This window comes from Miniopterus natalensis, chromosome 2 (genome assembly GCF_054644295.1).
Source record: "Miniopterus natalensis isolate mMinNat1 chromosome 2, mMinNat1.hap1, whole genome shotgun sequence".
Classification (NCBI taxonomy): domain Eukaryota; kingdom Metazoa; phylum Chordata; class Mammalia; order Chiroptera; family Miniopteridae; genus Miniopterus; species Miniopterus natalensis.
The window spans coordinates 8,495,256-8,507,287 of record NC_142082.1 but is presented as its reverse complement, the minus strand read 5'-3'; the positions used below and the strand labels follow the sequence as shown (position 1 = coordinate 8,507,287).

At 39.9% G+C, this 12,032-nt stretch overlaps 1 protein-coding gene across 4 annotated transcripts; it reads right to left on the bottom strand.

The window, feature by feature from the left end:
- Nucleotides 1-798: 798 nt before the first annotated feature.
- Nucleotides 799-11,689, bottom strand: TLR3 (toll like receptor 3). Of its 4 annotated transcripts, XM_087814097.1 has the most exons (7): nt 11,519-11,689; nt 10,553-10,644; nt 7,740-7,906; nt 6,519-6,966; nt 4,677-4,868; nt 1,767-3,619; nt 799-1,519 (listed from the first exon to the last, which is right to left on the bottom strand). In XM_087814097.1, the coding sequence occupies exons 4-7, from the start codon at nt 6,960-6,962 to the stop codon at nt 1,291-1,293; spliced, it is 2,718 nt and encodes a 905-aa protein (XP_087670223.1). In that variant the 5' UTR covers nt 6,963-6,966; nt 7,740-7,906; nt 10,553-10,644; nt 11,519-11,689; the 3' UTR covers nt 799-1,290. The 4 variants fall into 4 exon arrangements, with proteins under 4 accessions (XP_087670223.1, XP_087670220.1, XP_087670222.1 ...); XM_087814094.1 differs by lacking the exon at nt 10,553-10,644; XM_087814096.1 differs by lacking the exon at nt 11,519-11,689 and having other exon boundaries at nt 10,553-10,720.
- Nucleotides 11,690-12,032: the final 343 nt, after the last annotated feature.

Genomic DNA, 12,032 nt, shown 5'->3' with positions numbered 1-12,032 from the left:
GGCCAGGCGGACCTGAACCCGAGCCCTCCGTTTGCTCATGTGGTCGGGAGGCAGCAGCTCTTTCGGCATCGGCAGGTCAGCGGATACTACTTTTTCCAGGATTCTGTGAATTTAGCCCTGAAAATACTGATATTTAAATCACAGTTCCAAAATGTCACATCTCTATCTCCGCTCCCTAAATTCAACGAATGAGTGCTTTAAGTACCAAGGTTAACTCAGCTGTATAACCTCAACTCTCTTTTATATTTGAATGCCAGAACTAGAAAGATTTTAGAAAGCCATTCATGTCTATTTCCAAAAATTAGACGCTTTTTATTGTAAAACAAAAATAAAACAAAATAATCGTAAGGAAATACCTGCACATAGCGTATTATTTTGTGGTGCAATAATGCAATCCATGTGAAGGTACTGTGCCACGATCATCATCGCTAATTACATGAGGATATTTCAGATTTTGTTTATCATGATAATTTTCAACATCATGAGTCAAAGAATCCCAGTGGGACCAAGTGATTGGCCAGGGCCACCGCCTGCGTCTGACGATATTTTGTTTCCACAAAGCCAATCCATCTGCTAATTAACGTTCAGGAAGCAAGCCTTTCTGCAACACTTCTAAATAAGAGAATTATTTCTTCTAATATCTTCTATGGCAGAAATTCAAATATTAAGAAAATCTGTGTATTTATTGAGCCACTTATTTTATTAAGTAACCAAAATCATTAGCAAATGCTTTCTGCTTGGGTCTGTATATTAAAACGGTATTTAAAATTTAACAAAATCAACACTGGGATTGGCACCACTAAAATACAAGCTTTTCAACTGGAAAAATACCGTAATTAAACTTTTAAAAATATAGGTACAGTATATATTTTACTATTTTACAATTAAAATACCATTGTGCCCATTAAAACAATTATTTTTTACTCTGAGTGCACCCTAAAAAACCCAAATATAACTATTACAAACCCTCACAGAACATTTACTTCATTTAAATGAGGAATATTTTAAAACTTTCTTAAGTTTTCATTGGCCTCAGTAACCAATTATGTATATTCATTAATGGAGAATATTCCCATATGTTTCTTTGGGATCAAATGAAGTCAACTGGTAATAAAAAGTCTGAAATAAGGAGATAGAATTCCATAGAAGAGAGAGACTTGTGATTGACTACTCTCACCTATGAAATATAAATAAACAGATTTACACTATTTTCAGTTAAAACATAAATTTACTGCGAAACTTTTAAAATTAGGACAGTTACTCCTGTGTTAATTTAGTCTTTAAATAAATTTAATGCACTGAATTTCTGGAGCCAAGTGCTACTTGCAATTTGTGATGGAAGGCACTTTCCCGTTCTTTCTGAACTGGCCAGTTCAAGATGCAGTGAGATTTAAACATTCCCCTTCGCAAACAGAGTGCATGGTTCAGTTTATAATCTGGAATCTCTTCAAGAAAGATCAAGATAATGGAGTCCAGGTTCTGTTCAATAGCTTTCTGAAGTGCCTGGTGCACCTTGAATCTAAGTAAAAAAAACAAACAAAAAATCGAATTAAGTTATATGTCAATATATAGTTTTTAATGGCCAAAAAACTCTAAAATCTAGAAATCCCCCTTAGAATTTACTTTAGTCTGTCACTAAAAATCAGGTTATATTTTTTTCTTAATTCTATTTTTAAATTCTTTGAGTTGTGAGTAAAATGTTGGTAACATTTAAAAGCTCAACTAAAAAACAAGTATACACTTCAAATGTCACAACGCTCACCTACCTTTTGCATAATGGATCTTTTAATAGATGCTGTGTTATAACAAAAATAGTTTTTCTGCTCCTTTTGATGCTGTTAACAATTGCTTCAAGTTCAAGGACACCTGCCTGAAAATCCCTCTCTTCCAGGCAAAATCTGAGCGTCTGATCCTCTTGTTCCATGGGGGAGAAGTTCTCCCAGACCCAGTCCCTGTCTTCATAGGCATGAATTATATATGCTGCATAGTCAAACTGCTCTGGCTGCCTGTCCATTTCTTTAAAACCAAGAGCTCGATGCACTAAAACATTCCAATAAAAAGATACCCTCCAGCCTTCAAAGTGGATCATCAGCACAGTGAAGACAAAAATCAACAGGATGCTGGTATTTATCATGAAAAGGAGCTCGAAGGGGGCACTGTCTTTGCAGGGTGAGATATCAAAAAGCATCACTGGGAAACCATGATATTGAGGTGGGGTGTTGCAGAGATAGTGACTGGACAGCTCCGAGATGTTGGTAGGGGTGCTGTTGATCCAGTTAACAAACCAGGCAATGCTTTCACACGTGCAATCAAATGGATTGAAGCGCATATCTAAACTACTCAGGTTCTTGAAAGCTGGCCCGAAAACACTCCTCTCAACCGTCGTGATGAGATTCTTCTGAAGGCTCAATGACTTGAGAGACCCCTGATTGTCAAAGAGAGATGAAGGAAGTATGTTTAAATTATTCAATCCTAAATTGATGCTCTTTAACTGAAATAAGTCTTTGAAGGCGTCCGCTGGGATCTCGTCAAAGCCGTTAGACTCTAAATTAAGGATGTGGAGGTGAGAAAGGCCCTTTAGGAATTGAACGGGACCACCAGGATTTGCATATTTCCAGAGCCGGGCTAAGTTGTTGTGCTGCATGTCCAGAATTTCCAGTTTCTCCAGGCCCTCCAACAGTTCATCGTTTATGTTGGCTATGTTGTTGTTGCTCAGATCCAGGATGGTCAAGTTCCGAAGAGGGCGAAAAGGGGAAGGGGAGCTATCCAAGTTTTTGAGGACCACCCTTCGGAGCATCAGTTGTTGAAGGCTCGGAACCAAGGCAAAAGAGTTGGTGGTCAGTTCTAGGTATTTGTTGTAGGAAAGGTAGATTTCAGCAATGCTTCCTAGGCCTCGCCATTCCTCGCCTGTGAGTTCCTGCCCGATTTCATTAATGCCGAGGTCAAGTACCTTCAGGTGGCCAAGCCAAGAGAAAGCGCCACTCTCTATTTTCGAGATTTTATTTTTGGTGAGGTTGAGCATGACTAGAGGAGAGTGAGCCAGTGACACAAATGTTTCGTTCGTTAAAGTCTGCAAGCTGCTGAAGGAGTTGGATAGACTTAAGTACCGCAGCTGTGCCAGTCCCGTGAAAGTATCTCTTTTTGTGCCTGGGAAGTTGTTGTCGTCCAAGTTAAGATACTCCAAACGTGTTAGCCACTGGAAGGAAAAATCATCAATCTTGGGAAGCACAGCAAGGGAATGGCTTTGTTTAGTAAAACAGTGTCTCAAATTCAGGTATCTCACATTGAAAAGCCCGTAAAAGGAGCGAGGGAACAAACGCACTACACTATTATACTCCAGGGAGAGACGCTCCAGGTGAGAAAGCCACGCAAAGGAATCATTGCCAATCACACTTAAGCTGTTGTAGGAAAGATCGAGCATGGTGAGGTTCGTCTGCTTCAGTCCAGCGAAGGTCACATTGCTCGTCCTGGACAGCTGGGTGTTGCTCAGGGAGAGATTCTGAATGTGCGTGTTCGACAATTCCAGACAAAGGTTCTCGGTGAGACTGGGGCCCAGCTGGGCGTTGTTCAGAGAGAGGCCAAACAATTTTCCAATTGCATGAAAACACCCTGGGGAGAACTAGGGTGGAGGGGAAAAAGAGGTTAATAACCAAAAACACGTTAATAACCAAAAGGGTCGAATTTGCATGACCCTTGCAGAGCTTAAACGCAATCCGTTACTCAACCCCCCTTCCGTTTTCACCACCTTCTCTGGGGTCTCTTTCCACCCCTCTGATACACAGCCCCTTACTCTGGGCCTGTAACACCCATGCCCTGCTCCAGTCCCTCCCCTCCCCTGGCCACAGGCTAACTTCTCAGCATCCACGTCTCAGTCTCACTTAGGTGTCACTCCTTCTGGGGTCTTCCTTGACCTCTCAGTCTATTTTTATGTCTGAAAAGTAATATAGCTTCATAAAATCTGATTTAGTTTAGGATTTCCAGTATTCTTATTTTCAGCCTGGAGAGAATAAAATACAGACACATCTGTATGTGACAATAGTTAACAAATTGAAGGTCATGGATCCCAAAAGAGAAGGTTTAGTTAGGGCGTGCTCCATCACAGGGAGGGTTCATGATCATCTAATGCTAGTTCTTTACTGAGCACTTACATGCGCAACACTGTGCAACAGTCTTTCACACACAGCCCTGTGGAGTAACATTTATTATCGCACCCACTTTAACACTGGGGAGTCAGAGCAGAGAGAACCTGAATAATTCACCTGATTGCACAATTAATAAGAGGTAAAGCCCAGGTAAGGAGGCAACTAACTCAACTCTAAAGCCGGTGCTCTTAAACACCATGCTGGATTAATTCTTTCAGAGATTTATTATGATAGATGGAATTGCTTCTATTTTATATGTGAGGAAACTAAGACCCAGAGAGGTTACGTTTCCCGAGGTCAAAGTACTGGTCTGTAAGGAAGGAGGATTTTAACCCACGTCGGTTTGACAGCGGAGCCCCAGCTCCTAATTGCTACCCAACTCCCTTTCTTGTGACGATGACAGCAAAGGCCCAGCGGTCAGTGTGAAGGATTTAGGAAATCTACAGGGATTTTTAGACTCCTATCCACGCGACACAATTAGGGACTACTCACACTTAAAGGTAGAACACAAAGTAATTTTACCTCACTTCTTACCTCTTTAATTTGATTTGAAGACAAGTCTAATTTTTTTAAAGAAGAATTGCCAAGGAAATCAAGTTCTTCACGTCTTAGTACATGAATTTTATTATTCGATAATAGAAGCTCTTGGAGATTTTCCAGTTGGAGCTGAGTTCCTAATTTAGTAGACGATAAACCATTACGAGATAGATCTAATTTGATTAAATTCTGAGAGAGAGAAAATACGTGTATAAGTTAGAGTCTTGCAATCAAAAATAGTTCCTCTAAATGTATGTGAACCTTAGAAATAACAGCAAAATGTCACCTCTCTATAATTCTATAGAAAAATGACAGTAGGAGTACTAAAAACCTTTGTTTTGATTGAAAATATTATTGTTGCAAGAATTTCGTTTCTTACATCAAGAATCATTTTATTTCTCTTAACAAAATAAAAGGGCTTAAGCTTGCTTATTCATGGAATAAGGAACAGCCATAGGAAGCATGTAGTTACTTATTTATTTATAATAAACATTTATTTATGATGTAAGGAATATTCACGTGGCTTATCAAACAGGTAGTGTCATACGTCAGCTTGAAACTAAAGAACAAGAAAAGAAGAAATGTTTTCTTAAAAACTAGGAGTAGAACTTTGTCATCTGTGAAATCCTAAGAAGATTCTTATGCTGAGAGAGACTGATACCTATGTGAATTTTGCATCATAGCTAGTAGAGAATATTCATTTTTGTTTGTTTGTTTTGTCAGGGTTATGGGATATTTTTTCACCCTATGCTGTTTTTGAACATGTAAGATTCCAATTCAAGTAAAAGGTAAGGCAAAGTTGATATATGCTAGGGCAAAATCTCATGTCTATTAAAGAGATCAAGACTTTCATTTATGTTTTTAAAATAATAATAACATTTTCCCAATGATTACTCCAACTAGATTTTGAGGTCTTTGTGTCTAAAGGCATTTTGTCCACATCAGAATCTAAGAAGATGCAAGAAGAAATGTCACATGGCTTCCAAGCAAATCATGTTATAAATGTTTCTAAGCATATTTAAATATGTATGTTACCCTTGGCATCTGAAGTCAAGAAATGACCAGTTGGTTATAAGTCCATAAAATGAAAAAAACAAAGAGCTTCGAAAATGGCTTTGGTTTAGGAAAAGCACTTAATAATTGTCTCAGATTTAGAAATAATAAATACACTGTGGGGCAGAAGTAGGTTTACAGTTGTGAGTATGTGAAACGCAGTTTATTCTGGAATTATTTTTTGAGTATTGTATTATTTTCTATACGGAAAAACTGTAAACCTACTTTTGCCTCACCCTGTACATTTTTCACAGACTTAAAAATTCAAGCAAAGTAGTTAAAGAAAAATGGTAAGTAGTCATTGGAAAAGCAGTAAGTGAGGAGATTTCTAAAATCAAGAGGATGCAACCTGTGGTTGAACAACTTGTCGCGTATCAATGTGTTAACCTTATTTAAGTCAGAATTTGGACTTGATATTTTTCTCATTTTTTCAGATACGAGATCAGCAGCTTTGAGAGGTTTTTGCTGATCCTCATGGGACGTTCTGGTTCCCCTCTGATCTCTACCTCTTGCATCTACACAAGTTCTATTTTTAACGGGAGGAAGCAAGAGAGGCAGAGTTCTTTAAAATTAAGATTGAAACTCATTTAAGTTGGCATTTTCTCTTTTGAAAACACCTCCCATCTTAATGGCAATATCTGTGTGTGGCTCCCTTCACCCCCACCCCCCCAATCAGGGTTCATTCGTCACCCAGATATCTAGATATTAAGTCTAAGGAGGAATACCTGACTTGAAAACTTAACATATTTTTTATCTGCTATACGGAAATAAACAGTTTCGTCTTACCTTCAGGTTTTTAAAGGGATCATTTTGAATTTTATGGATTAAGTTGTACCTAAGACAGAGTTCAGTCAAATTCAGGCAGAAGGTAAAGGTTTTATCAGACAGTTGAGATAGCTCATTGTGTTGAAGGTTCAAAACTTCCAGCAAGGGGAGTTTCTGGCACAATTCTGGCTCCAGTTTCGAGATGGTGTTGAATCCTCCATCCAAGACAGTAAGTTGGCTGTATCTTGTAAAATTGGCAGGTGGTAGTTTTCTGAGTTGATTGTGGGTCAGATTCAACACTGTTACGTTCGCCGGGAGGTCATCGGGTATTTGAGTCAATCTCAGGTGACTGCAGTCGGCGACCTCCTGCCGAACCGCACACCTGCTGGCGGAAGATGCGCACAGAAGCCAGAGGGGCAACAGGCCCAGACAGCAGGCGACAGGACGCAGGAGGCTCCGGCTCATGACTCTGCCCGTGAAAGAAACAGCAAGAAGCAAGAAGCAGCATTCATAACGCACGCTTTCACACGCATTGGTATATTCTTTGTAAAATATATAACAGAACGTGACTATGCATGATTTCTTTACCATAACTCTTATGATATACAAGTACGTATTATACAAGAAGGACATCATATGGAAATAATTCAAACCGCACAGAAAGTACAAACAAACTCCCTCTTCACACTTCACCTCCACCCCAGTGGCTTCTTGATGGTGTCTATTTTTAGTTCTCATGGTCACCTAAATAATATGCTTGTGCTACGCTTTCTTCATTCACTGACTTTAAGTATTTTCTTCCCACCATTAAGAAAAGGAACTTAATTACACTATTTCATCATCGTCTTCGCAATTTTCCTTTAGTTATTTTTAATTTAATTTATTCTATCCTTATAATTTTAAAGACAATACTTAAAACTCTATTGATCAACCAGCTTTAAACAAAAATCTCTTGACTCGTAATTTACCTTGTAATACAGGAAATGTTCACCCTTGTATTTTCTACACACTTCTTTCCTCCTTGCATTTCCTGAAACCATCGGCTATAACATTGCATGACATTGTCAAGATATAAAACATCAGCATTTATCCTAAAACTATAGTAAGTCAGACATACTTGGTCTAGATCAATTCATGAATTGTAAAGTTAATAGAGATCGTTTACAATTTTATGATATATAAATGAACATTCACTGCAGCATCAGTAAGACTTAGAGAAACACAGTCATTAAGAGAACAAACCCTGGAATTACACCCTCTGAGTTCTGAGACTGGATCCTCCACTTTGTAGCCTGTAGCAAGTTAATTCATTTCTCCGGCCTTCATTTTCTCGTCTTGTAAGTAGAGAGAATTAGAGTAGCTCCTTCATAGGTAGTTATGAAGGTTAAAAGAGGTAAGTCTTGTGATATCTGGAACAAAGCAGTATTTAATGTTATTACTATTATTATTAATCAGTATAATAACCCATGATTTATAAAGTGATAACTATAACGATTTCCTATTTTGTAATTTTTTTACTTTATAAAGAAAACTCTATGCAAAAGGAAACATATCTCACGACAATCACAGCTCACCATCAAACAAGAAGGGAAAAGATGGAGCCGGGCATGTAAAATAATTGAAATTCCAGGAAATTCATGGATGGTTAGAAAGACTAGAGAAGCCCCTTCTGAACTCCATCCTGGGTTAGGTGGGGAACTTCAGACCCGAGATATGTTCACAGGCTGGGGAGCCAGCAGCATCTTGCCTGAACTACACATGACATTCATTTAAGGAGGCCCGAGTCCTTTAAAGGTGCTCAGTTTTTCAATGTCATTTTAAAGAATGAAAAGAAAGTCTTAGGTTAGGAGGCATCCGTAGGGCATTCTACCCTACTACTTGGTCTAAAGAGTGAAATTCATTAATTCAAGCACTGAATAATACACCATTCACAAAATTCAAGGTCTCTAAAAGTTTCGTGTGTGTCTTTAAATAGTGGAGATCTTTATTCTTCCTCTTCTAGGGCACACGGCTGGGGCTTCCCTATGTGGCTGTTGGGCAGGTGAGCCTCAGGGAAAGTGAGCAGTCCCCTGGGAGACAGCCAGGACCTACTGTGGCATTTCCCCGCCCCTTCCCCACCTCACCTAATTGCATTTCCCTGATGAGCGATGATACGGAGCAGTTTTCTTACGTGCTTGTTGTCCATTTGTATGTCTTCCCGATGTTCAAATAGTTCACTCATTTATACATTAAGTTGTTTCTTTTTAATGATTGTGTTATGGTTATTACTGTGTTTAATCATTAAAACCATGCTGTTTTAATTATTGTAGCTTTATAGTAAGCCTTGACGTCAGAAGCGTAAACCCTCCCGTGTTGTAACTCCTTTATTAGATTGCTTATGCCATGTAATGGCTGATCGAAATTATCTAAAATAATTTTATTTATTATTTATTCAATTGTCCCTCCTTACTAAGATGTAAGCAGTAATAGGAGAGGACATGGTTGTTTTTATTCTATGCTGTGTTGCCTGTGCCTAGAAAGATGATTAGGACATAGCCGGAATTGAATAAATATATGTTGAATGAATAGCTTTCCCTGGGCAGTTAAAACTCGGCTCAAGAAAACCACTCTTTTCTCTACATATAGTTACAACCTTGTCTTGGTGGCATTTGTACCCGATGTGGTATTCTCTGGTATGATCATATACCTAGTCCCACTTTCAGATATTTTTTAAAAATCAAATGTATCTAAGTATATGGAGACGGATCAATAATAATGATATTTTAATAGATTTTCCGTAAGATCTAAAAGTTATGACACAAGAAGAATTCCAGATACATTTTAGAGTGTAAAATCCTTTTAGATGATTATTTTAGGAAAACAGAACTTGTCTGAGTATTTAGAATTATTCTAATATGCCTTTTAAAAATAGTGGTCTTACTTTCATTCTAATCTAGTTCTTAGAAAAATGGGAAAATATCAACTTCTATAAATTCACATTCCCATCTTATGGCCTTTATAATACTGGCACTAGGTACACACAATTTTATGTACATGGGCTATGAGAAACACCACAGCCTAAGCCCCATACCAAATTGTTCAGGTTCGTGAAGAATGGGGGGCTGGAAATGATACATTCTGGAAATCGGGGACCAGCTCCCTGCCCCTCTCCTCCCAGCCCTAGAAGAGTACTGCTTCTGTTGCAAAAGCACAGGTGCAGTTCCTGCAATATGTTCTGCTCTTTGTCTAGGTGACTTTTACCTTTTCTGGAAGGGCTATATAGATAGAGATAGAATTACAATTGTCCCTCGGTATCAATGGATTGGCTCCAGGCCCCCCATGATACCAAAATCCACAGATGCTCAAGTCCCTTATAGAAAACGGCACAGTATTGGCATATAACCTATGGGCATCCTCCCATACGTTTTAAATCACCTGCGAGTTGCTGAAATACCTGAAATAATATAAATGCTATGGAAACAGCTGTTATACCATATTGGTTAGGAAACAACAAGAAAAGAAAGTCTGTCCATGTTCAGCACAGATGCACCCATCATAAACCGAAGTACACAGAACAGGTCAGCAACAATGGGACATTTTTTCCCTAAAATTTTTGGTCTGCGGTTGGTTGAATCCACAGATGCAGAACCTGCGGCTACCAAGGGCCGACTGCACCGAGAGGAACAAATCCACTTAGAAAGCACGTCCCTGAAGGACCGAAGGACTCCCGGGCCTGAAGCTACACCCACCAGGTGAGAAAGGCTCCGGTGCCAGGCGGGATGAGTGACACAGGGAAGAGGCCCAGAGAGGAACTTACGAAATGGCAGAATTGTGGCCATTCACGCACACGCGCGCGCTCTCTAAAACCTCAGAAAAGCTTATCATCAGCTTTTCCAAAGGAAAGATCCTGGGTGATATGAAATGTTTCATCAGCCGCAAGGAAAAAAAACAGATAAGCTTTCAAAATGTTCAGGAGGAATTATTTTGAACCTAAAATTTCATTTCCAGCTGAACAATTAAAGATAAGGAAGGGTATTTTGAGATATGTGAGATTCAGTAAATCTGTAACGACGTACCCCACATGAAAATGGTATTCTAGAGTGTGCTTCAGTCAAACCAGCAAACAAAAATACAGTTAGACGATGAAGCGAGAGCCAGGAATAAATTGCTGTTAAAGGAGACATAATAGGAACAAGGAAAGTTAAAAAAACACCAGAAACTACATTTCTTTGGCGAAACCGGCACCAGCATTGCACAACAGTGAGGGTGTAGGGCCCGGAGCCAGGCTGCTTAGAGCTACCACCAGCCACAGTTTGGCTTGTCCAGTTTGGTTTGTAAACTTTACACGTCTTTCCCTAAATTTATACAGATGCACTGCAGGCAGACACGAACCGGCTCAAAACCACACTGTAAAGCTGGGAGGCCGCTCCTGCAACTAGGCGTAGCTAAGGCTGACCCCGTTTCCATTCCCCTTGACCCACAGCCGCCCATGCTAATCCCTGATCCTCTCACACGCCTTCACCCATTTTCTTTGATTAGGCCAAAGAAAGCCAGGCTCTCACTCCCGGGAGCTGCCAAAGAGATTCTCGTTGTCAAGCACATTGCCAGGAAAAGCCAGCTCCTGTCTCCTCCCAGCCAGGAAGGCTGAGACAGGGAGACCAGCTCCTTTAAGCTCACAGGGCTTTGTATCTTTAAAACAAAGTTGTGATTCTTTTTAAGGCTGTTGCAAAGGATTTCTGTGACTACTCTAATGTACTTGTCCAGGTACAGAACTCTCCAAAGGAAACAAACGTTTTTAAAACTCCTGCAGAAAGTGTTTTATCCTGTTACTTAGAACTTGTTGCTGTTATTTGTACTCTGAGCTTTGGTAGACTTTCCCCACACCTACAGCCCCGGCCATTGCTTTCATGTGCCTAGGTGAGTGATCCGGCCAGATTCCAAGCACCAGAGCAAAGAAAGAGCAAAGAATGCTGAAACCATCGAGCATTCTAGCTTCACCCAACCTGAGAGATCCTATCCCAAGAGGAGTTTAAAATCTATACCTTCGCATACTCTGAGGAGAGCTGATCGTTCCCGTTGTCATCCGTCCAAATCCAGCCACGTTTATTGAGGACATACGGCAAGCTGGCTGCAAACCGGAAAGTGAAACTGAAGTTCAAAAAAACCAAAAAAACCGCCTTGGATAGCACTCGAAGGAGGGCCGAGGAAACAAAATCCAGTCTCAGCACTCAGAGGCCTTTTAAACGGCTTCTTCAGAACATCTTTTTTTCTTCTCCAGGTGCAGTCCCCTGGGTTTCACTGAAAGAGGCGTAGATTTAGCAAGAGAGGAAGTTGAAAGAGGCGGCCTTCAACGCTCGGTGTGGGCAGGGCCACACTCAGAAGTTAATGAGTACCTAACTGAGAGTGAATTCCTCTGTTATTACCTGGGGCTGATGCAAAACTGGCAGAACTGAACCGTGTGTGGTCAGAGGGCCAGAAATTAAAAACCTCAGTTCCTTATCAAAACCAATTACTTCCATTTCTCTGATCTGATTTTCTTTTCTTGGCAGCACTATA